The 26,929-nt window shown below is 42.6% G+C and overlaps 1 protein-coding gene across 2 annotated transcripts in view; it reads left to right on the top strand.

Annotated features, from left to right (window-relative positions):
* Positions 1-26,929, top strand: part of FAM189A1 (family with sequence similarity 189 member A1) — a 451,690-nt gene that overhangs the window by 168,679 nt on the left and 256,082 nt on the right. For both annotated transcript variants that reach the window (XM_023255006.2, XM_045058915.1), the window contains exon 2: positions 23,220-23,276. In XM_023255006.2, coding sequence (XP_023110774.1) covers positions 23,220-23,276 — 57 coding nt within the window. The remainder of the gene's footprint in view (positions 1-23,219; positions 23,277-26,929) is intronic.

The raw sequence follows: 26,929 nt of genomic DNA on the forward strand, positions 1-26,929 counted from the left end.
GTATAAATTCCGAATGACCAGAAAAAGAAAATAGCAAATAGAAAAGTTGACCAAAATAAAAAAAGATGGAAAATTAGAAAAACAAAAGATCAGAAAATACAATAAACAAGCATAAACATAAGAGCAGGAAAAAAAAATCAGATATGTCAGCTATCACAATAAATGTAAGTTGCTTAAATTCCTCTATTAAGAGACAGTGCTTTGGACTGAGACCAAAAGCAACAATCAGATGGATGCTATTGAGCAAAAAATGTGTTGAATGAAAAGACCCAAGGCATATACAAGGAGATACCTGGCAAGGGACAAAAAAAGAAAAGAGAGAGAGAGAGAGTAGGGCTATCAACAATATAAGATCAAATAGAATGTAATACAAAAAATAATTAAACAGTAAAGAGGCTTTAGAACTATTAGTAAAGTGTAATCATCATCAAAGATGTTTGGGAATACATTGTCTGATGGGTTTTGATGACAGAAATAAAATGTACTAAGTCAGTAGAATTGGTAGAACATGACCTTGTTGATAAGAGCAAGATACTGATAGACACAGACATGATAAAGACTTATTTTTGTGGCTACCCGTGAGTGAGGAACTGGGAGGGATGTGGCAGGAATTTTTTCAGAACACTGCTTTCAGAAAGACTTGAGTTATAAGTAAAAGGACATGTATTGAAACTGTGAGCTTGAGAATACCTGGGGGTGGGGGACTGCCTGACATTTAGGCTTCATGGTCATGACCAGAATAAAGAAACTGAGAGTTCACAGAACCACTGTCCTTCTTCTTCTTCCTGCTATCAGTGTTCTCATGTTGGGCTACAAGTGGTGCAGGCAGCCTGTAGCCTCTGTTTCATTCCCTTTACCTGAGAGCATAGAGCCTGTCCAGAAAGGGTAGTAGGGGGCCAACAGTGACATTAATCTCATCTTTTTTCATAACAGACAAATTCTTGAGACAGTCTAAGTGTCTATTATAGGAGGATTGGTGTCCACAGATGTCCACAATACCTTTTTAAATGAAAAACTGTACTGTGAGCCTAGCCTTTATAAAAAAAATCAAATGAACTTAATAGAAAAAAAAGCTAGATATAAATACACTCAAATATTGCCATTGGTTTATCTCTGCATGCAGTAGTGTAGGTAATTTTTACTTTCTTCTCTATAATTTTTCATATTCTCTAAATTTGGCAACTTGAGTATACATTATTTATCTAGTCAGGAAAAGCTATTTCCATCTTGAAAAAAAGGTACTCTACCTTATCTTTCTCCGAATTCCCACTATAATTTCCTATGCCAACATTTCCTCTAAGGGTGCAGTGAAAGATTGCTTATACAAGATGTTAAATATGTATTTTGAATGAAAAAGAGATTCCAAGGTCACATTTGGGGAAGGCCTAGTTATTCAAGGTTGAAATGTTTTCTTTCTGTACTATGTATTAGAACTTGCAGAGTGTTTGTTATTCTGATGTGCACTGTCACTCTTCATGAAAGGGATATACTACTGTATCACGTTTTCAGACCTCATTGACTATGGAACCTTTTTTTGATATGTGTCCCTTGAGAAACTAGTACTCTGTGGGAAACACTCCAAGACACACTCATTTATCCCAAAATTATTCATTTGATCATGTATCTCAGATTCCATGCAGGCACTCCTTGGCCTTCAAGATCTGGCATTATTGACTGGGACCTGCCTGGTTGTTCTGTTCAGGATGTCCCAGGCAGTCCCCATACTTTCTTCTAATTCCCACAGATTATGTGCTCCATTCTCTGGAATCTCCATGCTCAGGGACTACTTCAACACTGCCCTGTCTTATTCAAATTTGACAGTCAAAAAACTTTTGTGAGTTTTGTCAGCTTCCCTCTACCCTGGTCTACCCATACAAAGGCGTTTTTTTCTGAAGCATTAAAAAAAGATTACTGATGATTTTGTAGGGGAGGTGGTAGAGGGTAGCAGATTTCCCTTGCACAGTTGAGTGCCAACAACTTTCAACATGTATAGATATCAAGAATTCTTTGGTCTTAACAGCCAAAAAGGATCTTTCTCTGTTATTCTTCTCTCATTTAATGTACAGATGCTGGCCATTCTCTTCCAAACTCCTGGAGTTTATCTTGTTGTCCCTTTTCAAATCCAAGAATTAAACATTTCTTTTCCTGCTATAATTCAAGGGCTTTTTACTTAGCCCTGGCAGCCTCTCTGAAACTGTCCCAGGGTTGTTAAAACTTACCAAGAGGCAGGAGAGGAGATAATATGTCTGTGGGGCTCCTACGTAGGTGAGAGGTCACTTGCTCAGTGCCATTGAGCTGGCATGTCTTCTTGTGTTTCTCATGTGTGTTTCAGGGCTCCCCCATGCCATCTTCAGCATCTGGAATGATGTTGGCTGCTGTCCAGTACTTAGAGCCCATTGCTCATGAAATAATAATTGAAGAAATTAACTGATCTTAATCCTTTTGGTGCTTTGTGGGCAGAAATGCCAGATTTACTTTTCCCCACAGTACCATGAAAAATAGGGCAATTTGGGAGCTTTGGTACAATTTAGGAGAGTTTCAACTCTTAAACTAAAAAAAAATAAATGTAAAACGATCAGCTGTTTTTTCACAGGTATGATAGATGTTGGCGTTATTCAGGTGGCTTGAGCATTTCAAATTTTATGTTAGTAAAAAGAAACATATTCATGTTTACCTCTTTTTAAAATTAATTTTTATGTCATCTAACAAAATAAGGACATAGTTTAAAAAGTCAAATAGCAAATAGGAATACTTAGTAGTTCTCTGCCCTAACTTGTCCAGAGACAATTACTTTTGATTCTTAGTTTTTTTCTGAGCACTTACAACATTTCTATAGTAAGATCCTGTTTTCTTTGATTAATCAGTTTTAGACACCATTTTTTTAGACTTATTATGGTAACCAGTATTTAGCTTTTTAACCTCACTGTCCCTTCTGCTTTCCTTATCTTACTCCCCATAGTGGGTGTATAAGTTAAGTCAGTATTTGGGTTTAAATTACTGCATATGTAAATATTATTTATTCCAGAGCCATGTAGTGAATTATGAATTATTGACTAACTTACCTTTTTTCCCCTCAAGTTGATACTTGCCTTCCTTTTTCATTTGCTTTATCATTCAGTACCTCCCCTTGCTGTAGCTTCTCATGCAATTTTATACAGTCAGTTCCAGCAAGTAATCTTCCTGTTCCCTTTTTCTTCTTGGATACCTCATTTGCTTATCTTGGGTTGATGGCTTTCCAGGCCTGCTGTACAGCTGTCATCTTGGAATATGCTGTTATTTTTGGAATTCTCTTTACCCATTTTCTGGATCTCAAGTCTTCTTCATTCTGGCCTTGCTTCCTTGTTTTGGTGGAGTACATCCTATATTAATTTCATCTAAAAAGATGCCGCATGGTTTCAACATACCTTCTCTTAGCTCACTCTGCTGTAATGTGAGCTAGTGCTGGTCAGTCCTTACACCACAGGCCTTTTGTTTTTTTCTTTTCAGGGAATAGGCCTGCAGAATTCTGCTAGGAGGAATTTATGGGTCTGTTTTCAATTGGCCTTCCCAATTCTTTTTCCTTGTTTTAGCTCCTCCTTCCCAATTGTTATATAAATGGCAAAGATGTTCTCACTCTCTTTTGTGTATTGGCCCCTAGGTGGTTTATTTCCTCACCACATATTGAAACCTATTAACTTAAAAGCTTGCTGGTGCTTGGGCACCTGGGTGGCTCAGTCAGTTAAGCCTTCGACTCTTGGTTTCAGTTTATATTATAATTTCACGGTTCATGTGATTGAGTCCTATGTTGGGCTCTGCACTGACAGCACAGAGCCTGCTTGGGATTTTCTCCTTCCCTCTCTCTCTGTCCTTCCCCTGCTTGCTCATGCTCTCTGTCTCTCTCAAAATAAATACACTTAAAAAAAAAAAAAAGCTGTTGGTGCCAAACTTGAAGTTTTAACACATCCAATCATGTTAAAGAATAGCATGAGTAAACAGATCTTTAAAAGATTTTTATTTTATTAAAATTTTTTTTTAGCATTTAGAGCCTCCTTGCTTTGCATAATCTGAAAGACCTCCCTCAGCATCTGGTGGCTGTTGATAAGATCCAACCTTGTAGTTAAAGGCCCCATGCTGCTGCTGCCCCTTAAGCTGTCTGACCCAGAGGCTTCTCACTGTGCTGCTGAGTGACATCGCCTAGATGTATGCGCCCCTCTCTGATGTCCCTCTACCTCTACTCTGGAAGTTCCCTTGCCCTCCTTCCCTCTGGATGGTGGCCAGCTGGCCTTAGGCCCCTGGACAGTGTCATGTTATAAGGCATTTCCATTCTTATGAAACCAGGCATCATCTGATAAAGCGCACTGTGGATTACTGCCTTTTTTGGCCTTTTTCCTTGATCAGCTCCTCAAATCTACATTAACTCAGCTCTGGCTCCAGGGATGTCCAGAGAGGCCCATGCCTGAACCTTCTGGGAATTCTGAGAATTCCCAACTTGTTGTACACCTGGTTCTGTTTTCTGCTGCTTTGGAATTCATCTTTCTCAATTCTGCCAAATCAGTGCCATCTGTCTATCTTTTTCCTAGCTTCCAAAGTTTGTTTGCCATCAATATTTGTTTATCCCTTCCATCAGTCTTTATTCCTTCCTGTTTACCTGGGCTTCTCTCTGGGTCAGTGTCCTTTAGCTTTTCTTAGTGCAGCTTTGCTGGTGACAAATCCTGCTCTGATTGTCTGAAAGTCTTTATTTCACATTTGTTTTTTGAAGGTTGTTTTCTTGGTTATAGAATTCTAGGTTTGTAGTTATTTCCTTTCAGGAAATTATAGGTGGTCTCCATGACTTTGCTTAGAAATTGACTTTCAGTTTTTTGTTACTTCTTTAAAGGTAATGTGTGTGTGTCCAATTCACCCCTTTGCTGGAATTATTGAATAATTTGTGGTTTGTTATTTTATTTGTTTTGGAAAATTCTCAGCCATATGTCTTCCACACTCTTCTGGGGGTGTTTTGTTTTTTTGTTTGTTTGTTTTTGTTTTTTTCTCTCTGGGACTCAAATTACACATGTCAGGTCTTTTCATTATGTCTTATATTGCTCTAATATTATTTTTTACTTTTTTCTCTTTATCTTTTAGTTTGGGTACTTGTTTTAATTGACCTGTCTTGTAGTTTACTAGTCCTGCTTTCTTCTGTATCTAATCTGATATTAAACCCATCCACTGAATTATAAATTTTGGGTATTTCTTTTTTTAGTCCTACACTTTTTCTCTTTGATTTTTAAAGCTTTTAATTATCAAGTGAAATTCTTCCTTTCATTTGTTTCGTCCATCTTTTGTTTTCTTGGACATAATGATTCTGAAGGTAACCAGCTAACTTCATTATCTGGATTGTTTGACAGCCATCCCCTTATGGCAGGTGGGGACTGATGTGTCAGAAGTAGTGTGTAGTCCAGGTGAGCTGCAGTCTTGTTTTGGTAAGTCCTGGCCTTGTGGGGTTTTCAAATGGTACTCTTTTGTATTCTTCATAGACCCTCCCTCTGGTGTTTCTGAATTACAATCTTTATCTTCACTCTGCTTTTCAGTGGCTTTTTGTTAAAGATTTATGTGCTTTACCCTCAGAATTTGGAAAATATCCCAGGGGGTAAGCCAAACCTGTGCTTGCATCCCAAGTCTCTGTGTAAAGCCAAGCCAGGGTTCTCTGGCTTCTGCTTCTGCCACAAATTGGCCAATGCCTCTAGGGTAAGGAAGTTGCAGAGGTTAGCTTCACTCTAGGAGGAAAGTTTTCTCCTCAGTGCAATGGCTCTGAATTTCATTGCTCTCAGCTTCTTTCAAAGAGTTAGTTTCCAGATTTTATCTTATTTTTCCAGTTGTTCTTGATGGGAACATTGATGTGCTGTTAACTACTCCAGCCTACTTAGAAGTAGAAGAACTTAATGACTGTGAACTGCCTTTAAGAAGCATAAGTCAAGCTTCCCTTATGCATAAATAATTGCATCCCTCTAACTGCTCTGACTTATTCAGTAGGACCTTTATGTAGGTAAGACATAGCAATATAAATTTTAAGTAATGGTGCCTGGAACACTGTGTCAGGGAGGATTCTGCATGGTGTCCCCTCTGCACTTGGCCAGGAGTGGTGCTGTGATGGAGGAATTTTGTCTCTTTTGGTTGTGGGAGGAGGTTGCCCCCTGTTTGCCTTTCCTGTTGAAGGATTCCACTTCAGTACTTGACAGACATTTGGACAGAGCTCTTAAAGAAAACGAAAGCACATTAAGTTAAATGCTGCTTTTACACTGGAGAGAGCTGGTGAGCAGGAAGTGTTTGATAAAAGCTCAGGTTTTTAGAGTGCTGTTATTAATGTTTTGATAAAATACCATGCTCCCTGTGCATTTTTTGTTTGTGTCGTGCATAACTTAAACTTGGCAGTAGACTTCATGATAGCATGTCTTTAAAATGTGTTTGCTGTAAATTCTGAATAAATGATCCCAATCATTATTCTAAAATGTTCTAAATTGCTTCTATTCTTACAGTTGTTAGTATGCCACATATTATTCCATTCTGATTTTTTGCTGAGCAAAACATAATTGCTTTTGTGGAATATAGCTCTATTGATGGTGTAATCAGATATTAAAAATAGTATTGCAGAGTTTTGCAGAAAATACAATTAAAGAAGCAGTGAATGTGTGTGTCTTTCCACTCCTGTTCATAACTATTCTTTTCAGACTAGAGCCATTAGAGAAAATCAAATCTTGATTTGAGATTATTTATATGGAAAATAGCCATGAATTATATTTGTAATATAATACATATTTTAACCATAGGAAAGTTTCTTTTTGTACTCAGATTATTGCACATGGGACTGGGGACTTAAAACAGTCTTTCCTAAGCATGAAATTTCTTCTGTAGTATGTCTTTGCTGTTCACGAGTGTTGACTCTTTCATGGAATTGGTTAGGCTTCTCAGTGTTGACTTTGCAACTTACTAGATCTGTTTCCTTCAACAGATTATTTCACATCTTGGAGATTTGGTTTCTTTGTCTGTAAGAAGGGAGACAATGAGCCCCTCCTGAGTTGATGCATAATGAGGTACTCCTTGTGATATTCCTTGGTGAGAGTTGTTCCTTGGGTTCTACTCTTTGAAGCTAACCAAATGCTCTCCATCTCTCCACCTTTCCATGTTTCCCTGAACCACCATTTTAGGCATCCAGGCAAAGGTTTAAAAGCTGTAAGGATGCCTGGGTGGCTCAGTCAGTTGAGTGTCCAACTGTTTATTTCACTTCAGGTCATGATCCCAGGATCATGGGATTGAGCCCTATGCCAGGCTCCTTGCTGAGTGTGGAGCCTGCTTAAGGTTCTTTCTTTCTTTCTGTCTCTCTCTCTCTCTCTCTCTCTCCCCCTTCCCTGCTCTCACTCTTTCTCTCTCTCTAAAATACATAAATACATACATGCATATATACATACATATATAAGTGATGATATTTTCATACAGTGGAATATCATTCAGCCATTAAGGTGATGTAAATGAATACTTACAGGATGTGATGTCATGATGATGATACATTATATGGTAATGATTATTGACAAGACTATGAGCCATTTTTTTAAAAATCTAGTTAAGTAGAATACAATAGGGTCCAGTCTATAACAGAAGTTATGGAAGTGGTGAGAAATAAATTGTTTCCTTTTCTTCCTTTAGCTTGTAGGGCTTTCCAGAAAGCCCCATATATTTTTATATGTTGAACTTGCATTACCTTTGTTATAAAATACAGAGTAAAAGTAAGAACACCGCTGCTTAGGCTGTGCTGCCTCATTGTGGCTACAGAAGTGGACAGGTGTGCAAGTGAGGGGGATGGGTAGTCTTGGGAGGCTGAGTGTCTGCACATCAAGAGCCTTCAGGAACATCACTTATGCCCAGGCCCTTTGCTCAGTTTGGGGACTGCCCACATGAAAAAGGTATGTCCTCTGCCCCCAGGACTTGTTGCATGCCAGGAAAATGGGCACATGGATGGGGTGTGGGCCCTGGTGCCCTGGTACCATGGTTCCGTAGCTTTCTCCTGGGGGACTGCACATTCTGGTGCAGGAAGGGGGAGGCCCAAGCAATTCATTGTGGTGGAGGGACCTGGATGAGGCAGCACAGATAGGCAGGAACTCTCTGAGCCTAAAGATTCGAGACTTAACCCAAAGGCAGAAGAAGGGAAGAGTCTCAGAAGAGGAGAGGGCGTGGTCATATCTGAATGGGTGTGTGATTCTGCAGAATGGAGAATAGGTTCGAGATGCAGTCAGAAGTGGGGGCAGGGAGACGTGTTGTAGAGCTGTTACTGTAATTCTGGTGGTGAGGTGACAGCCAGGTAGCCAGTGTGGGTGGAGGGTAGAGGCATGGGCAGAAGAGGTGTATCCAGTATGAGTTGGACAGTGTGATGTACCTGCTTTGGATAGGATGTGAGCATGAGAGGGGTGTCAGGGAGGGAAGCGGCATAACTTCAGATTTCTGAAAGGCCTCAGACCAAGGTAGGAAATGTCCTGGCTGGGGTGGAGGTGTGATGGCATGGTTGCCACTATTGAGTCAGACCTGCTGATAAGGCATCCAGCAGGTTTCCCTAGGCTTGGGGATGTGCACAGGGGCCTGGAAGGCAGAGAGGCTGGGGGAAGAGGTTGGAGACACTCAATGAAGTATGCAGCAGCAGTGAGAATAAGCTGTCCCAAGACAGATCACCTATAGAGGGAAGGAGAAGGGTTGAGGAGATGGGCAGGGGATGTTTCAGGGAGGGGTGGCTGCAGGGACCAGTGGCAAGGAAAGGGGAACAGGACTGGAAAATAGCAGTGGTCCTGACCCCTGCTACCCAGCCCTTGGGGAGGCCACTACATCTATCCAGGGCCATTAGGGGGAGATCCCCTGCATGCTGCCAGCATGACACAGTTGTGCAGGTTCCCCAGCCTCTGTTTGGGGGTCCTAGAAGTATCTAAGCCTGTGGGTAGATATAGACTGTGAGTGAGGGGTGGGGGCCGAGGTGTCCCAGCATGAATCCCTTCAATTGGACGGTCATCAGCAGGCATGGTCCTCACTCCCATGGGATGGTCAGCAGTATAGAAGTGCTCCTATGCCCTCTCATAGAAATCAAGTCCCCCTACCCCCTTCCCCTGTTATCCCAACCCTCTGCCTCCTCTGGGCACCTCACTAAGTTCCAGAAAGAAGACTAGCTCTGCACCCAAGTCTCTGTGTATGGCTTGGACAGCTGAAGAGGACCAGGGTTGGTGCAAGGACATAGGGATGCCAGGGGGGGGGTAGCACCTGTCCCCCTGGACTGCAAAGAAATCCTCCAAGGGGCAACTGTGAATGTACAGGAATTCAGGGGACCCTGCAGGATCCAGTCTATAGGCTCAAGGGATTCTGAGAAGGGAGTGTGACTTGGGACAAGTTTAACTCAGAAGACACAGGGTTTAGGAGCATAGCCTCTGGCCCTGAGAATAGGCTGCCTCTAGGAAAACCCAGGCAAAGGCACCTTTAAGGAAAAGTCCTAGATTTTGGAGTTTGCATGAAGTGTGTGGTTTCTAACATTAGTACAGTGGGCCTTTATTCATAATCATTTGGAGATGAAGGAGCAATTTGTCTACCAGGCAGGTTCACTTCCTGTTGTAATTCCAGTGGATTTAAAAGTTGATGCGGGTCTGTGAATTTGCTTACATAATTATACTCTGATAGCTTTTCATTATACTTGATGTGATTTTAATGGAATTAATGTTCTGTATCAACAAATACATTGTTTTTATTGTGCAAAGAGGAGACTTTTAAAAGGAGAGAACCAAAATGATTTGCACATGGTTTCTATAGTATTCTTTTCCAAACCGGGCAGTATACCTGCCCACTTCATATTTTCTTCCCTGTGTTGGTTGAGGGAAGTAGAAGGGCAGGAGGCTTTTACACACGTTTGGGTACTAGTTGGAATTCATCTTTGAAACTTGCATTTATGTCTTCAGTTCTTACTGTTCTTTTTTTTTTTTTTTTAAGTTTATTTATTTTTGGGACAGAGAGAGACAGAGCATGAATGGGGAAGGGGCAGAGAGAGAGGGAGACACAGAATCGGAAACAAGCTCCAGGCTCTGAGCCATCAGCCCAGAGCCCGACGCGGGGCTCGAACTCACGGACCGCGAGATCGTGACCTGGCTGAAGTCGGACGCTTAACCGACTGCGCCACCCAGGCGCCCCAATTCTTACTGTTCTTAAATTCTTCCTATTCTCCATCAAAGAATAGCAGCCAGATGGAATTGCCTATGGCCACCTGCCTATGGCATCTTACCTGGCAGACCAGGCCTCCCCACACACACCTTGGATCCCTACCACCTTCTGGACCCTCATCACAGTGCTTGTGATTCTGGTTTCTTGTCTTCTTAGTAAGGCCATAAGTCTTCAGAGACCCTCAACATTTGTTCTGAAGTAAGAGGCCCTCAGTACAAGTTGGAATTTGGCCCCATCCACCTCTCCCACCTGTGGAAGGGAGCATTAGAGGGAATTATGTCCCTCTTACCTGGGTATACCCATCCCCTTAGAAGGTAGAATCGGCTGTTGTTAGCTTGTGTTTCAGTAAAGTATTTTTTCTATTATTTATAAAACATGGGAACCTAAAAAGTACAAGGAGGAAGCCAAAGTCCCACTCTACAGAGATGATCATGGCTGTCTTTGGGATCTAGTGCTGATTTCTTTATGTATTTTGTGTGTTTGCATTTGTATTTATTTACTTAATGCAAGGGAAATTATCCTCCCTCCATACCATTTCGTAGCCTGCTCTTTCTTTTCTTCTTTTTCTTTTATGTGGTGTGAACATTTCCACACAGCACTAAATATTCTTCTACAACATGATTTAGTGTCAGCAATTGGAAAAGACCTAATAAATATAAGCAGTTCTCTGTTGCTAAACACCCAGGTCATTTCCCATTTTCAAAATTATAAAGAACACTTTGATTAATACCTGGAATTCTTAGAAGTGGAATTACAGGTTCCAGTTGTATGCATAGTTTAAAATATTCATGATATAATGCGTGCACAGATCAAAGGTTAGTATTTCAGAAAGTTACATATTTAAATTTTTTTTTCAACGTTTTTATTTATTTTTGGGACAGAGAGAGACAGAGCATGAACGGGGGAGGGGCAGAGAGAGAGGGAGACACAGAATCGGAAACAGGCTCCAGGCTCCGAGCCATCAGCCCAGAGCCTGACGCGGGGCTCGAACTCATGGACCACGAGATCGTGACCTGGCTGAAGTCGGACGCTTAACTGACTGCGCCACCCAGGCGCCCCTAAAGTTACACATTTAATAGCAAGTGTTTCTTCCCTTCCTCTCTCTTCCAGTTTCCCATTGTTAAGTTCCTTGTGAATACTTCCAGAGAGAAACGTTTATGTATGTACTAGCATCCATCCATTTCTCTGTTTATACAAATGGGATGATTCTATGCACACTGGGCTATATCTTGTTTGTCAATTATTTATGCTTGAGATTTTCCGCGGTAGCATAAACAGATCTACCTCAAATTTCATAATGCATATATTCATGCTCTATGTAAATATCAAAGTTTATTTAACTAGCCCTTTATTGTTACCCACTTGTTACAGGTTTTTGCTATAAACGTCCTTGTGTAAGTGACTTGCCATACCTCTGGTACTGTATCCATAGGCTGTGTTCCCAGTAGTGAAATCATTCAATATAAGTATATGCATTTCCTATTTTGAGAGATTTATGAAATTGCCATGAAATAAGACTACATCATTTTATACCAACACCAATAATATTAAAGAGGAACTTCTTTTTCCTCTGTTCTTGCCACCACTGGGTTTTATCATACTTCACCAAAAAGTTGGCAGCCTGATAAAAAGTATTTGTCATATTGTTTTGGCTTGCTTTTAAAAAATTAGAGTAGGTTTAAGCATCCCTTTATATGTTTATCCTCCATTAAAAATGTGAACATATTTGGCCATATTTTCTATTGAGTGGTTCCCCTTTTGTAATGTTCATTTATTTAGAGAGAGAGAGAGAGAGCACACATGCATGCATGCCAGCAGGGGAGGGGCAGAGAGAGAGAGAGAGGAAGAGAGAGAATCCCAAGCAGGCTCCATGCTGTCAGCTCAGAGCCCAATTCAGGGCTTGAGAACCATGACCTGAGCTGAAATCAAGAGGCAGTGCTTAACCAACTTAGCCACCCAGGTGTTCCCTTTCTTATTAATTTATATGAACTCTATAAATTAAGACAATCAACCTTTTGTCTGTTGTATGTATTTTAAGTATTTTTCCCATTTGGAACTGGTCTTCCGTTTTATGTTCTTTTTAAACCACAAACATTCATCGGCTCTTACCATGATAAGGCTGCATGAAGAAGCACCCCAAAACTCAGTGGTTGGCAGTATTCAGTCTTTGTTTTCTGCTCTGGTTTGCAGGTCATTGGGGTGGCCCCAATGTGTGCTATATGTCCATTCTGTGGCCCAGGCTGCATTTGATGTTGGGTGGCAGGCAACATGAGATGCCCCGGAAGTCCTGGGAGTGATGGCCACCTCCACCCTGTGTGGCCAAGCAAGTTCCATGGCCAAGCCCAGCATTGGGAGAGGATGAGTACTGTATGCACTCTCTTGGGAGGCTTCCATGTTACCCGTAAGAAGCACGGACTTATGCTTCTAATATGGCGAGGCCCTGGGATTGAGAGCAAAGATCCAGTCTACTATTACATATGGATTCTTTTAATATAAACATTTGAAATTTACTAATCTTTTCTGTGAGAACTCTTGATTCTGTGTCGCCCAAAACACTGAATTCCTTTCAAGATTGTTTTTAAAAATGCTTCCATGTTCTTCTAGGTCTTTCAGGTTTTAATTTATGATTTACTCTTTGATTACTCTGGAATTTATTTTGATATAAAGAGTAAGGTAGAAAATAAGTTTTATTTCTTTCCAAGTGACTAACTCATTGTTCCAATGCTTTTTATTGAATAGATTTCCTTTTTCCCTTTATAGTATTTTAATTAGAATTTCATGGACTTTGTGCAATCTTTGGTCTTTCTGTTTTAAAAAATGATTTTGGGGGGGCGGTGCCTGAGCCTGGGTGGCTCAGTCGGTTAAGCATTTGACTCTTGATTTTGGCTCAGATCATGATCTCAAGGTTCATGAGTTCATGTCCCATGTAGGACTCTGCATTGACAGTGCAGAGCCTGCTTGGGATTCTTTCTTTCCTTCCCTGTCTGCCCCTTCCCCTTCATATTCTGTCTCTCTCTTTCATAATAAATAAACTTTAAAAAAATTTAAAAATGATTTTTTGTATCAAATATGAGGACTTTTATATTCGCAGTAGATATTTAAGATTTTGATATTGTTCTTCCTCATTTCATATTAGTCTTTGTGTTCTAAGTCATTCTGCCTTTTTCCTTGCTGTTATAAATGGAATATTTAATTTCATTCTCTTTTCTAATCAGTCTTTGCATGCATATAGGAAAGCTATTTTTTCTGTAGTTCATGAGCTTATATCCTGACACTGTAATGTGGGCGAATGCTTTAATTTTCTCATCAGTGCAGTGGGGCACAAAAATCACACATGCCTTTTAGGGTTGTCAGGACACAAAGAATTAAAGTATAAAGCCTTAGTAAGTGTATGTCATACAGTCAGTGTTCACTAAATATAAGCAGTGTCATAATTTTTAAATATATTAATTTTCTAGCCATATGATTTACTGAATTCTTCTGATTGGCCTCTTATTCTTTTTGATCAGTTTGCTTCAGTGTTCTAGATGGAGAAGCGTGTCATTTTCAAGTGGTAATAATTATGCCCCCTCTTTCCATATTTATAACTTTTTGTTTGTTTTGTTTTGTTTTATTAGCTGGTTGTATTAGTTTTCTATTGCTATAGAACAAATTACCACAAGCACAGTGGCTTAAAACAGCACAGGTTTAGTGAGTCTGGAGTTTCCATAGGCCCAGAGTCTGGAATATTTGGGTTTCTGTTCAGGGTCTGAAGGCTGAAATCAAAGTAAGACCAGATGCATTTTCATCCAGAGGCTTGATGAGGGAAAGATCTATTTGCACAGTCCTCAGGTTACTGTGTGGCTGTATGACTGAGTTCCTATTTTCTTGCCAAGTGTGAGCTGGAAAAGATCCAGCTGTTAAGAGCTGCTCTCAAGACACAGCAGCTTACTTCTTCAGGCAGCAGCAGAATCTCCCTCGTGTTTCAAATCTTTGATTTCACGAAGGGCCCAGACTCAGAGGGTTTGCCTGATGAGGTCAGGCCCACCCAGGAGAATCTTCCTTTTGATTAACTCAAAACCAAACTTATTTTGGACCTAAGTGTGCAGAAAAATCCTTTCACCTTTGTCAAATACTGTAACCTAATCACAGGACTGAAATTCAACATATTCACAATCCACCCCACACACTCAAAAATAGGGGATTCTATAGGAGGTGTACACCAGAATTTAGGGATCTTGGGGACCGCCTCATAATTCTGCACACCATGCTGGTATTTTCATATTAATTTTAAATATAGGTGGCAATTGTGGGCATTTTTATTTTGTCCTATTAAACTAAGGTGTGTTTTTTTTTTTTCATAAAAAAACAGTGATTGCATTTTATCAAATGCCATTTATACCTCTTTGGAATGATAATTTTCAGTTTTGTCATATTAATATGATTAATTTTACTACTGTGTTTCCTCTTACTGAACTATCTTTTCATTCCTGGCATGAACCCCTCGCCTTGTTCTTTATTCTTCTAACTGTATTGCTGACTTCTGTTTTACAACATTTTATTTAAAAATCGTATACCTCTATTTATAAATAAAATTGGTCTGTTTCTATTCTTGTGATGTTTTACAAGTTTGTAACTATTATGCTGACCTTTGTAAAAAGAATTTGGAAAATTACCTTGTTTTTTCCCTCTGTGCTCAGAAAAAAATTAAATAGTGTTGGAAATCTCTATACTTTAAAGCTTTTGAAGAATTTGCCTGTGGCTGTTTGACCACTTTCCCAATTTCTTGGTGTTTGTAGGTACATTGGTGTTTTGATTTTGGGGGGACTTAATTGTAGTAATTTATATTTTCCTAGAATTGTGATCATCTATGACATCCTAGGTGCTATTGATTGAATGTTTATGTCCCCCTAAAATTCACATGTCAAATCCTTATCCCCAGTGTGATGGTATTTGGAGGTGGAGTCATTGAGAGGTGATTATGTCACAAGAGTGGAATCTTCATGAATGGGATTATTGCCCTTATAAGAGAAACTCCAGAGAGCTCCCTTGTCCCTTCTACCATGTGAGGCCATATGAGAAGATGGCTATCTATAATCCAGAAAGTGAGCCCTCACTAGACGTTGAATCCACTGGCACTCTGACACTGGACAAAGGACACGATCCTGGAGGCATTGCAGGTCTCTGGGGTCCACTACCCCACCCTCAAACAAACAGCACACAATGAATCAAGGCCAGAGGGGCAGGTGGCTGGAGTCTGAGAGGCAGGGAGCAGGGTCAGAGCAGTATGTGGCTGGAGCAGGCATGTGCCCTGAGCATGAATCTGCACTCTAAGGTGAGGTGGAGTGGGGAGGGCTCAGACAGTTTCCATGCTGAGCCATGAGCTGAGCCCCTTGGAGATCAGTGTTTCTAGATGCTGGATGCTTCTCGGTTACTGGCCGAAGCATACCTCTCTTGGGGAAAATTTCTCCATTTTGGGTCCACAGAACATCACTGATTAAGAGCAAGCAATGTGTTGACAACAAAAGACTTCCAAGCCTGCAAGCATCAAAGAAGGCAAACTGCAATAAGTGAGAGTCAACAGAAACAACAAGTGACAGACAGACTTAGATGCCTTCTTTCACTATACATCTTGAACTCTAGACATCTGCATATGAAATATTTAAAGCAGTTATGGGCAGAATCATACAGATAAGCATGCAGCCAGAAACTATCTGAAGCAAATAGTCATATTTGGGGAAAGATAAAAGCAGAACTTGTAAATACATAAAATATAAACGTTAACATTCTCTAAAGAAATGCAAATGTTCAACAGCTGATGAAACGTCCTTCAGGGAAAATTGGTCATCTGGAAGGCAAACTTAAGGAACTTATTCAGAACAAAATACTGAATGACATGGGTATGGAATATGTGAAGGGAGAACTAGGAGATTTGGAGGATGGAATGTGCATGCGGCTGTTGGAGTCCCTGACAGAGAGACTGTAGGAGAGGTAGTATTTGAAGATATATTGGCTATATAGCTTCCATAACTAATGAAAAATATAAAGTCAGTTTCAGGGGCACCTGGGTGGCTCACTTAGTTGAGCGTCTCTTGATTTCAGCTCCGATCATGATCCCAGGGTCATGGGATTGAGTCCCGTGTTGGGTTCTGCGCTAAGCGTGGATCCTGCTTAAAATTCTCTCTCTCCCTGTGTCCCTCCCTGGCTCATGCTCTCTGTCTAAAATAACAATAATAAAAAAAAAACATAGTTTCAGAAGCACAGTACATCCCAAAAAGCATAAATAAAAAGAAATCTGCACCTACACATATGCAAAAATCTCAGAACACTAAAGGCAGAAAGACAGTCTTAAAAATCTTCAAAGAGTAAGGACAGCTTCACATTTCAAGGAACAACAGTTAAAAGGACTGCTAGCTTCCTGATGGCAACAGTGGAGGCTGGGGTCACCTGAGTGGCTTGGTTGGTTAAGCGTCCAACTCTTTATTTCAGCTCAGATCATGATCTCATGGTTTGTGAGTTTGAGCCCTGCATTGGGCTGTGTGTAGACAGTGCAGAGCCTGCTTGGGATTCTTGCTCTCTCCCTCTCTCTCTCTCTCTGTTTCTCTCCTGCTTGTGCACTCTCTCTCTGTCTCTCTCAAAATAAATAAATAAATTTAAAAGAAAAAAACTGTGGAGGCCAGATGACGGTGCAATAGTATCTTCAGACTGTTGAGAGAAGAAACTGTCAACTTAGAACCGTATACCCAAACTACTTTCCAAGCATGAAGGTGAAGTAAGACATTTCCAGATAAACAAAAAACTGGAGTTTACCACCAAAAGGTCTGCACTAAAGGAACTTCTGAGTCAAGGGTTCATACCTTGTGGGATTGCAGTCTAGGGAAGCCTGGGGACCCCATCTCAGATAAAGGTTTTTAAATGTGTACAATGAAATAGGATTACAAAGGAAACCAATTATTTTGAAGTTTTTTAAAATCAAAATATTTTAGGGGGACCTGGGTGGCTCAGTCTGTAAGTGTCTAACTCTTTGATTTCAGCTCAGGTCACGATCTCACAGTTTGTGGTTTGAACCCTGCGTTGAGCTCTGTGCTGACAGCACAGAGCCTGTTTGGACTATTTTAAAAAATGTGTTGTAATAATACATTTGTTACTTTATTAACTCATTAAATAACAAAATCCAGTTGCAGGTGTAGTAACTACCCTAATTTCAGAGTAAAGAGCCCTGGTGAAAGGCTGCATCTCACAAGGCATAGCCAGGACAAATGAGTTTGGTACCAACCAGTATATGAAGTAATTTGCATCAAAGAAACATTCACTGCAGAACAGACTATGTTGCATTTCACTTGGATTTCCTTTTGACTCCTGGGTTATTTAGAATATCTTAAAACATTTAACTTTTTTCTTTTTTTCTTTCATGGGGCTATCTTTCTAATCATTTATAGTTTTGCTACTATACAGTGAGAGAATGGAAGCTATAGAATTCTTTTCTATTATGGAGGAAGTAGGCTGAGAAGGAGAGTGGCTTTCCTTGTTGACATTTTGAGTTTGATGTATTGATGCAGGCTCCAGTGGGAAGTGGCGTGGAGAAAGTCAGAACCACAGGTGAGCGTGATGGTTAGGAGAGAGAATGGTGGGTTGGGAATTGTTCTGAAGGAAGGAGGAAGAAGCCATGGATATGGAGTGGATATGAAGATGTATGTTTCCCAGAAGGGAGTTGAAATGGACATCGAAGGCTGAGGGTTTGCATGCTGGAGTGAGCCATGCCATGTGGCCCTAGGGAGACTCAGACACAAAACCACTCAGAAAAGAAAATGTAAGTAGAATAAAGTAGGAGGTTCAGCCACTCCATGAATCAGAAGACTTTTGCATAGCACAGGTCTGACGTCTGAAAAGCTTTGAGAGACGGGGTCAGTAGACTTTTTTCATTCGGGGCAACTCAGAATATTATTTGCTCCATTTTTTTACAACAACAGTTCTTTTGCTAACGCTGTGAACCCTGGCTTCTTAGTGGTAAATTGATACCACTGTAGCTATTAGGCACACCTGCCATATGTTTCGTGAAAGAATTTAATTGACTTTCAAGTATGCATTCTAGAAGGACTTGCTTCCCTACCTAAAATGTTGCATTACCATTTGCCTTTGAACCAGGAATGAAGCTCCAAAGAAAATTCTTGATTTGGGGCAATGAAAGAGGACAGGATTTAAAGAGCTAATTTATTCCAGGCCTCTGTGTTCAGGCAGCAATACCAATCAAACAGGAAGACCTTTGGCTCTAAAGATGCCATTACTTCCTGGCAGTCTATTATCCCCTTTCATCACCCTCAACAGCAGGAAATTCTGTCTCATTTTTAATATTATCTCTTGCCTCTATGTAGGCTGGGTGGGAAGTGGAGAAAAAAGTGGGTTGGTGTCCTTTTAACAACTTGCAGGTGCTTGAAAAGTTAAGTCCCCCTCTCTCTGAACAGTATCATGCCTTTCCCATTTTTTTTTTTTTTGGTCTTTTCTTTCACAGCCACTTAATCATATGTTACTCTTCTCTGACCCTCTTAAATTTCTTCATATTCTGTGTAAACTGTGGACTTTGAATAACGATATTGGCAAATTAAATGGGACAAAGGTTTCACGAGCTGCAGTAATTTCACGGCTAACTAGCTCCATGACCCCGTTCCTCACCAGAGTGGAAAAAAATAAACCTGAGGAATTACTGAGCTGGCGGAACATGCAACGTAATTCTCACCAGTAGCTGGAATTGAGCAAAAAAATAGTTCAAACTCAGACCTGATCATTTCTGAGCAGAGGTACACTCCATTCTTCTCTGTTGCCAAGTGGACCAGGAGGCATCCTCAGGGAGGAGGCACTGTGGCACCTAGGCTTTGAAGACACTCCTCCAGGGGCGCCTGGGTGGCTCAGTTGGTTAAGCGTCCGACTTCGGCTCAGGTCATGATCTCACGGCTCGTGAGTTCGAGCCCTGCGTCGGGCTCTGTGCTGACAGCTCAGAGCCTGGAGCCTCTTTCAGATTCTGTGTCTCCCTCTCTCTCTCTGACCCTCCCCCGTTCATCCTCTGTCTCTCTCTGTCTCAAAAGTAAATAAACGTTAAAAAAATAAAATGAAGACTCTCCTCCAAGCCATTCTCCATTCTCCTGTGCCTCCCTCCCTTGTTACAGCGGGTACCGATGCTTCTAGGTCAGAGGAGCAGGGAAGTCAGCTTCTGGTGGGGGGAGACACGGGGAAAGAGTGGACATTTGAAAACAAGAGTCCAATATCGCACTCTGGTTGTATTAGTGTATTAATAAGCTTGGGCTGCCATAACAAAGTACCATAGATTGGGCAGATTAACCAACAGTTAAGTTAACCTCACATTCTGGAGGCTAGAAGTCTGAGATCAGGGTTGAGTTCTGGTGAGGACCCCCTTCCTGTCTTGCAGACTGTCAAAACCTCACTGTGGGGGAGCTTGGGTGTCTCAGTCGGTTGGGCACCCGACTCTTGCTTTTGGCCCAGGTCATGATCTCATGGTCTGTGAGTTCAAGCCCTGCCTTGGGCTCTGTGCTGATGGCGTGGAGCCTGTCTGGGATTCTGTCTCCCTGTCTCTCTCTACCCCTCCCCTGCTTGCTTTCTACCTCTCTCTCTCAAAAATAAACATTAAAAAAAAAACTTCACTGTGTCCTCACATGGCCTTTCCATGGTGTGTGCATATGGGGAGAGAGAGAGAGAGGGAGAGAGATCCTTCTCGTCCTGTAAGACCACCATCCCATCATGAGGGCCCTACCCTTACAACCTAATCTAACCCTAATTCCCTGCTAAAAGTCCTTCCTCCAAATACCATCACATTAGGGGTTAGGACTTCATGTGGATTTGGGGAGGACACAAACATTTAGTCCGTAGTAAGTAGTTTTCTATGTTGTGTAGCAAACTTCCACAAACTTTATAGCTTAACACAACACCATTTAGTTTCTTAGGTCAGGAGTCTGGACATGGCTTAGCTGAGTCAACTGGTCAGGGTCTTACAAGGCTGCAGTCAAGGTGTTGCCAAGGTAGCATCATTTTAAGAGGTGCTAGAGAGGATCGCAGGAGTGTAAATTATATTGATAATTACCATAATTTATCATTGATTATCATATTGATAATCAAGGCTATAGGTCATCAGGGATCATCTCAGGATTTCCATGCCCCACTGAGTCTGATGATTTTTTTTCCTTTGTATAGGGGAATTGAATCCACCCTCAATTACAGTTATTAATGATTCTTAGAAATGTAGTTTTCCCCAGTAAAGCAAATTGTCCATATTTGTTGGAAATAAAATTATTTGAGGGAATTCATAGAATGATAACTTTATGATGGAAGTAAGGAAAGTCAAGAATTCATACTGTGGCCTTAGTTAAGTGATATTCACTTCCTTTGTGTTTATAAATGCCTGCTCTTTGGAGGTTTGTGGGTTTCCAATAATATTTCTGTTACGAGTCACTTGGTCACTATAGACATTTGATACTTTTATAAACTTCAGCTTAGGAGAGATCAAAGAGTTCTGTCTGAGCTTATTAAACATGCCTTGAGAGATCTGGTCATAGTTTAGGGATTTAGTGGGACCCCATGTACTCATGAATTCAGAGGCCCTTCCTGAGTAAGGAGGCATTGGGCCATGTCTTAAAGAATAGGTAAAATTTTATATGGTGGAAGTGAGAAGTAGAAGGCAGAGTATAAAAGGACATTTTCTGGGAGGCATGCTTTCCCATCCTCTATCTGGGTTTTGTCTGGATGAGGCTGGTGTTGGTGTGAAGGGAAAACAGAGAACACTCTTTGGAAGTCACATCCTAAGGAGATGGCAGGGTCAGAGCCAGCTGGGCCAAACCACCTCTAGGATTTGGGTTTTAGTGACCAGGAGGAGGGATGCCACAGTGTCAGGAGAGATAACAAGAGGGAGACTGTGTTGGATACAGATGGGAAACAGAGAGGTCATAGGCATTGTGGAAGAAGAACAAGGGACTGGGCTCAACAAGACACAGGAGAACAGTAGTCAAGGGTTTCTGTACAGGTTGCAGCTGGGGGCATCATGAATAGAGATTTGGGAGATGGGAAAATGTTTGTAAATAATATTGTCAATATTGACTTATTTGCAGGATGCATGCATTGAAGAAAATATATATACATGACATGCTTGGGAGCAGAGTGCCCTGTTGAGCTCTCTCTGATTCATTTGTGTGTGTGTGTGTGTGTGTGTGTGTGTGTGTGTGTGTGTGTGTGTGTGTCTGTGAGAATAAGGTTCACAAGTCTTTCCTATGAAAGACCAGATGTGTTCCTATGAAAGACCAGATGTCCAGATGTGTTTGGAAACCCACCTGAGGCTGGTGCAGGGTGTGAGAGAGACTGTTGGGTCTAAGACTTGGCCTCACCCACTGCAGAAGTGTTTGCCAAGGGGACCTTGGGGGTCTATTCAGCCGGATACTCTCCTCTGGGGACTGATTCAGTCCTTTTGGAATTCCAGGGGGAAATGCACCAAAGCCCTCCATCCCAGGGCCCAACTGCCTGGTCCATACCCACAGCAGAAAGTTGGGGTGATTTATCTTTACAAAAGACCTTGTAAGAAAATCCCTTACTTGTAGTGGGGCCTCCCAGCATATTTCCCTGTCAAAGGGGAGCTGCAGCCCTCTCCTCTTTATTGTGTGTGGTTGGATGTTGGCCTGTCTCTGGAATTTGCATCTGAGCGACCAGGAGGAGGGGTGCCATTGTGGGAGTAGAGACGATAAGAGGGAGACTGGGTTGGGGAGGTAGAAATTGCAGGTGCATTTTTGGACATGTTGAAGTGGAGAGTGACACCAGGAGCAGTGCCCGGCAGGCAGTGTGATTCCACAGTCAGGGACAGACCTGCAGGAGGTGTTGGTGGATAGTGTTAGAGGATCCCCAATGACAGATGGCTCAGGCAGAGCCGGAGCCTGAGTAGAGGTCTTGGGAAGTGGGAAGGGGAGGGAGATGTGGAAGGACAGCATGGAGCAGAGGATGGCAGCCAGAGAAGGGAGAAAGGGAGAGTGTCAGGGGAATGACACAGAGCCTAGAGGACAGTGTGCCACCCATAGGTAGATGTGGTCAGCCTCCTGTCTTCAAGCCGAGATCGCTGTACTTGTGGGTTGCACTCAGGGACCCCTTAGGTGACCTTGGGAAGTGTGTCTGCCAGTGGCAAGGGCTGAAGCCACACTGTAGTGGGGAGAGAGCGGCTGTGTCTCTCTGATCTGTCTGCCCTGCCTGGACCCAAGGAGACTGAGAATTTCAGGATCAGTATCCAGTGACTGCCTCAGGGAATGTGGGCTTGGAGCAGCCTGAGGGAAAGGTTGGCCAGGAGCTGAGGGGTGGTTCTCCTGAGAACAAAAGACAGGAGGGTGTTCCTGTGGTTAGGGCTACCCAGAGGGGAGGGGCCAACAGAGGGGAGTGGCTTCCAGAAGATGTTCTGGAGGAGACAGCTCTGTGGGACCTGGGGCAGCAAAGCCTGGGGGGCTGGCCTGGGAAAGAAGCGAGCAGCTCAGAGTCAGCATGTGGAAAGCCGGGACCTCATCTGGTGGCACCCCTTCCTGGTGAGGTGGGAAGCTGGCTGGGGACCAAGCATGTGAAAGGGTAGAGGGGGCCCTGGTAGGTCTGCTGTACCCAGCACCCATGCACAGAAGGCATGCGCTCAGGTGACATGCAAGGGGGGTGGCTCTGCCTTTTCCCAAAGTAGTGTTTTCAGTCCTCTCTATGATTTTTAAGTCACAGGGCTAAATGACTCACAGGACCAGAGGGGAATAAGTGCCCGATGGAGACACTTTCAGAAAGCACATTTGTTCTTGGGCCTGTCCATAAAGAACATAAGTGACCTGTCAGGACCTCCTGGTGGTCTCAGAGGCCCGTGTGCTGCAGGCTCTGAACGTCTGGATGGACCACACGCCTCATGGTCACCCAGCTCATGTATGTGGGCCATATTCTAGAAGTCATCCATCTTTGGGTTGATCAGCTAATACTGTGTTTTGATCATCTGTTAACGGATTCCAAAGAGTCTTACCTTCCTGCACTGTCTGTCCTTCCAGGTGCTGCTGTCAGGACTCATTGGCGTCGTCTCCTGGAAGAGGCCTCTCTCCCTTGTGGTAAGTCCGCACGCAGTCTCCATGGTGACCTTGGAGCAGGGCCCTCCCCGTGGAGATGTGAGTGCTTTAAGGGCAATGGCAAAGAATTCTGGCTCTGTGCAGAAAACAGGATGCAGACCTTCATGAAACTGGCACTTGTCAATGCAGATGGGCACGTAGTTAACAGCCACTGTGCATCTTCCCTCCGTACATCTGAGGGTAGCCCTCAGGTGTCTGTCTGAGATGCTCATGTGCCATCTTCGCGATGGTTCTCTTTGGGTACCCTCCTCCAAGGACATGCCGGGAACAAAGACATTGTAAGAAGTGTAGATGCAAGCGTTTTCTCTAGGTGTGTGAACACGTTCGTGCATATACATATGCATGTGTATGACCACAAAGGCAGCACATATTTTATCAGAGTTCAAGACATGTTGGCTGTTTGTATGTTTTGGAGACTGAAACTTGGGAGTGTAAGAGGAGACATTTATTTGAGTAGAAGAGTGCAGGGGTACCACTTGAACCCTTTCTCTCATTGCTATGTCACTGTGTTGGGGAGGAGGGGCAGGCCTCATGGGGGATGGAAAGGAAATGATGGTTTTTCTCTCTGAAAAGTACCCCAAGCAAATTCATGTCTATTGATTTGTATGCGTGTTTTTCTCAGTGTATGCATTAATATATTTATGCGTCCGTGTCAGGACCAGACGAAGAGGTTTTCTAGGTTTTGATGGATAATGAAAAAACATGGTGTGGCCTCTTTGTCTTTTGTAGTAATCAATTATTTAAAATCCCTTCTTTAAGTGATTAGATTTGGAGATAATGACATGTACTAAATATTAATGGAAATAGAAAAAACCCACAAGTCTGCCTGTTGTAAACACCTCCTCCTCATGAGAGTTACCAGGGCTTCCTGAAGAGGCATGGGGAAGAGAAGGAGTGGCATTAATTCAGTGAGCCTCTTCTCCTATGACCCATCGAGAAATTTTCTTTGCAAAAAAAGGTGTTTTTTTTATGTAAAAAGTTTCAAACATGCATAAAAGTAAGAGAGGCTAGTATAATAAATCCCCATGTAGCCCCCATCTGTCTTCCATAAAGATCAACACTGGCCTGTCTTGTTTCATCCAAGCCCCTTGCTGGAGTATTTAAAAAATTTTTTTTCAACGTTTATTTATTTTTGGGACAGAGAGAGACAGAGCATGAACGGGGGAGGGTCAGAGAGAGAGGGAGACACAGAATCGGAAACAGGCTCCAGGCTCTGAGCCATCAGCCCAGAGCCTGACACGGGGCTCGAACTCCCAGACCTCGAGATCGTGACCTGGCTGAAGTCGGACGCTTAACCGACTGCGCCACCCAGGTGCCCCATTGCTGGAGTATTTTAAAGCTAATGCCAGCTAATGTATCAACAAGCTGACTCTTATGCAGAGGGAAATGGTGGTGGACACACCAGCTGTGGGGCCTGATGTCCTTTGGCTGTGCTTTTGGGTGTCCTTTAGGGACATGGAGGGACAGCTTGCTCCATTCCTCCTCACCTGTCCTCACAGTGCAGGCAGAGGAAGGCCTCTGACACTGGATGCCAAACAAGAAGAAGCCACAAATCCTTTGGGTGGGTGTATGGGCAAAAAGACAAGAGGAATGGCACCCATCACTCAGTCACCCTTCACGCCTGCCCCCACACCTTGCCCCAGGATGGAGATTCTCATGAGGTTGCGCATTTTATTCTGAAGGATGCTGTGCAGTTTATAGCTGACAAGAAGTCAGGACTCCTTATGGATGTGGCTCAGGTGTGTCCTGGGGAAGCCAGAGCAGTAGGGTGGGGTGTTAGGGACTCACCCTAGGAAGCAGGATAAAACACCAGACTGGGATACCACAGCAGAACTTTCAAAATGCCTGTCCACTAATCCCTGTCCGTTGGTGTAGAACCAGCTGCTCTCTGGGCAATGGTCAGCGTTTCCTCCCATTGATTTATTTCTGCCCAAGCCCCAGATAGAAGAGAAAGGGTTCCCCTAGTTTGACTGACCACTTTCCTTACTTAGGTTTGTAAGGGGGTGGCTTAGGATAACACTAGGTGCTATAATAAATCCCAGACTTTCAGTGGCTTAACATGAGACAACTTTGCTTCTCGAGTGGGCATTCCAGGCAGTGGCCATTCCTCATCACGGGTGATCCAGAGACCCTGGTTGCTTTCATCTGGGGCTCTACAATTTCCTAGGCCTGTGGAGTCAGCTGCATTTCAGTGGAAGAGAAAATAGTGGAGGAGGCTCTGAAGATGACCTTCATCACTCAACACAGAGCCTGTCACATGGCCCTGTCTGGCTGGGAAGGAAGCTGGAAAATTAGTTCCTTCCCAGGCAGGCACTTCCCAGAGGCAGCTCCATACTATGAAGAGGAGGGCAGTGATTTTGGTAGACGGTTGGTTGTCTCTACCATAAGAACGTTCTTCTACTTGTGTTTACCAGGACAATCTAGTTTTGATTCATTAGTAAATCTCATTCTCTAGACTCAGCTAGAATGGCTTGAAGTCTTGATTTAAATAATTCTTTTATCCCAAGCTCCTGCTTCTGTCTTGTACCCTAATCATAGTGTTTCCTTCCTTCTGGGGGTATAAAGCTGAAGAAGCTACCATGAGTATTCTGGTTCATTTCCAGGGGATACATCACCCTCTGCCCCCACTAACCTCTCTGAAAGAGGCTGTCTCCCATGGGGTGGTTGGAAGAGGCAGTGCTGGGCCCTACTGCTCCAGGGCCTGCGTAGCCAATGCCTGACACCTTGCAGGGGTTGCTGGGTGAGGACAGCAATGCGTGGGCCATGCTGATGGCGGGATTTTGGTGCTGTCATTGGTTTGCTGGCAATATCTTTTCCTGTGAAGGGCTGGTGCATGTGTGCCCAACCTAATCTCTGCTGCATCTCCTTTCTTTTTCAATACGATCTTACATGACAGAATGGGATGAAGAAGGGTTTACTTCTTGCCCAGAGTGACTGATATGCTGGAGGGAAGCCTCAGTTAGGAAAAGGGAAGGGAGTGAGGCAGCAGGCTGTCTGAGAGCAAGGGGCAGGAGACTGCCCCTTCCAGGCTGGTGAATGTGATGCCAGAGAGAGGAGGATGAAAATTTCTGCCTGGTATTTTATAAGAGCTTTTCATATGCCAAAAACTAGTGATAGCTATCTCAGTAGAGAATATGTATTTTTGCATTACTGTGGTTCTTTTTTCTTTTTTTATTGAAGCATAATTAACATACAGCCTTTTTTTAAAGTTTGTTTATTTTGACAGATAGTAAGAGAGAGCATGTGTGCGTGCAAGCCGGGTGGGGCAGAGAAATAGAGGGAGAGAATCCCAAGCAGGCTCTGCAGTGCCAGCATGGAGGCTGATGTGTGGCTTGAACTCATGAATCTGTGAGATCGTGAGCTGAGCTGACTGAAATCAAGAGTCAGATGCTTAACTGACTGAGCCACCCAGGCACCCCAATTACAGTGTTAATACTAGTTTCAAATGTACAATATAATGATTCAACAATTCTGTATGTTACTCAATGATCATCATGATAAATGTACTCTGAATCCCCTTCACCAATTTCACCTATCCCCCCCTCCAACTTCCCTTCTGCAACCACCCGTTCTCTGTTTTTAAGTCTTGTTTTTTGTCTCTTTTTTTTCTGTGTTCATTTGTTTCTTAAATTCCA

Source organism: Felis catus, chromosome B3, assembly GCF_018350175.1.
Source record: "Felis catus isolate Fca126 chromosome B3, F.catus_Fca126_mat1.0, whole genome shotgun sequence".
NCBI classification, from domain to species: Eukaryota; Metazoa; Chordata; class Mammalia; order Carnivora; family Felidae; genus Felis; species Felis catus.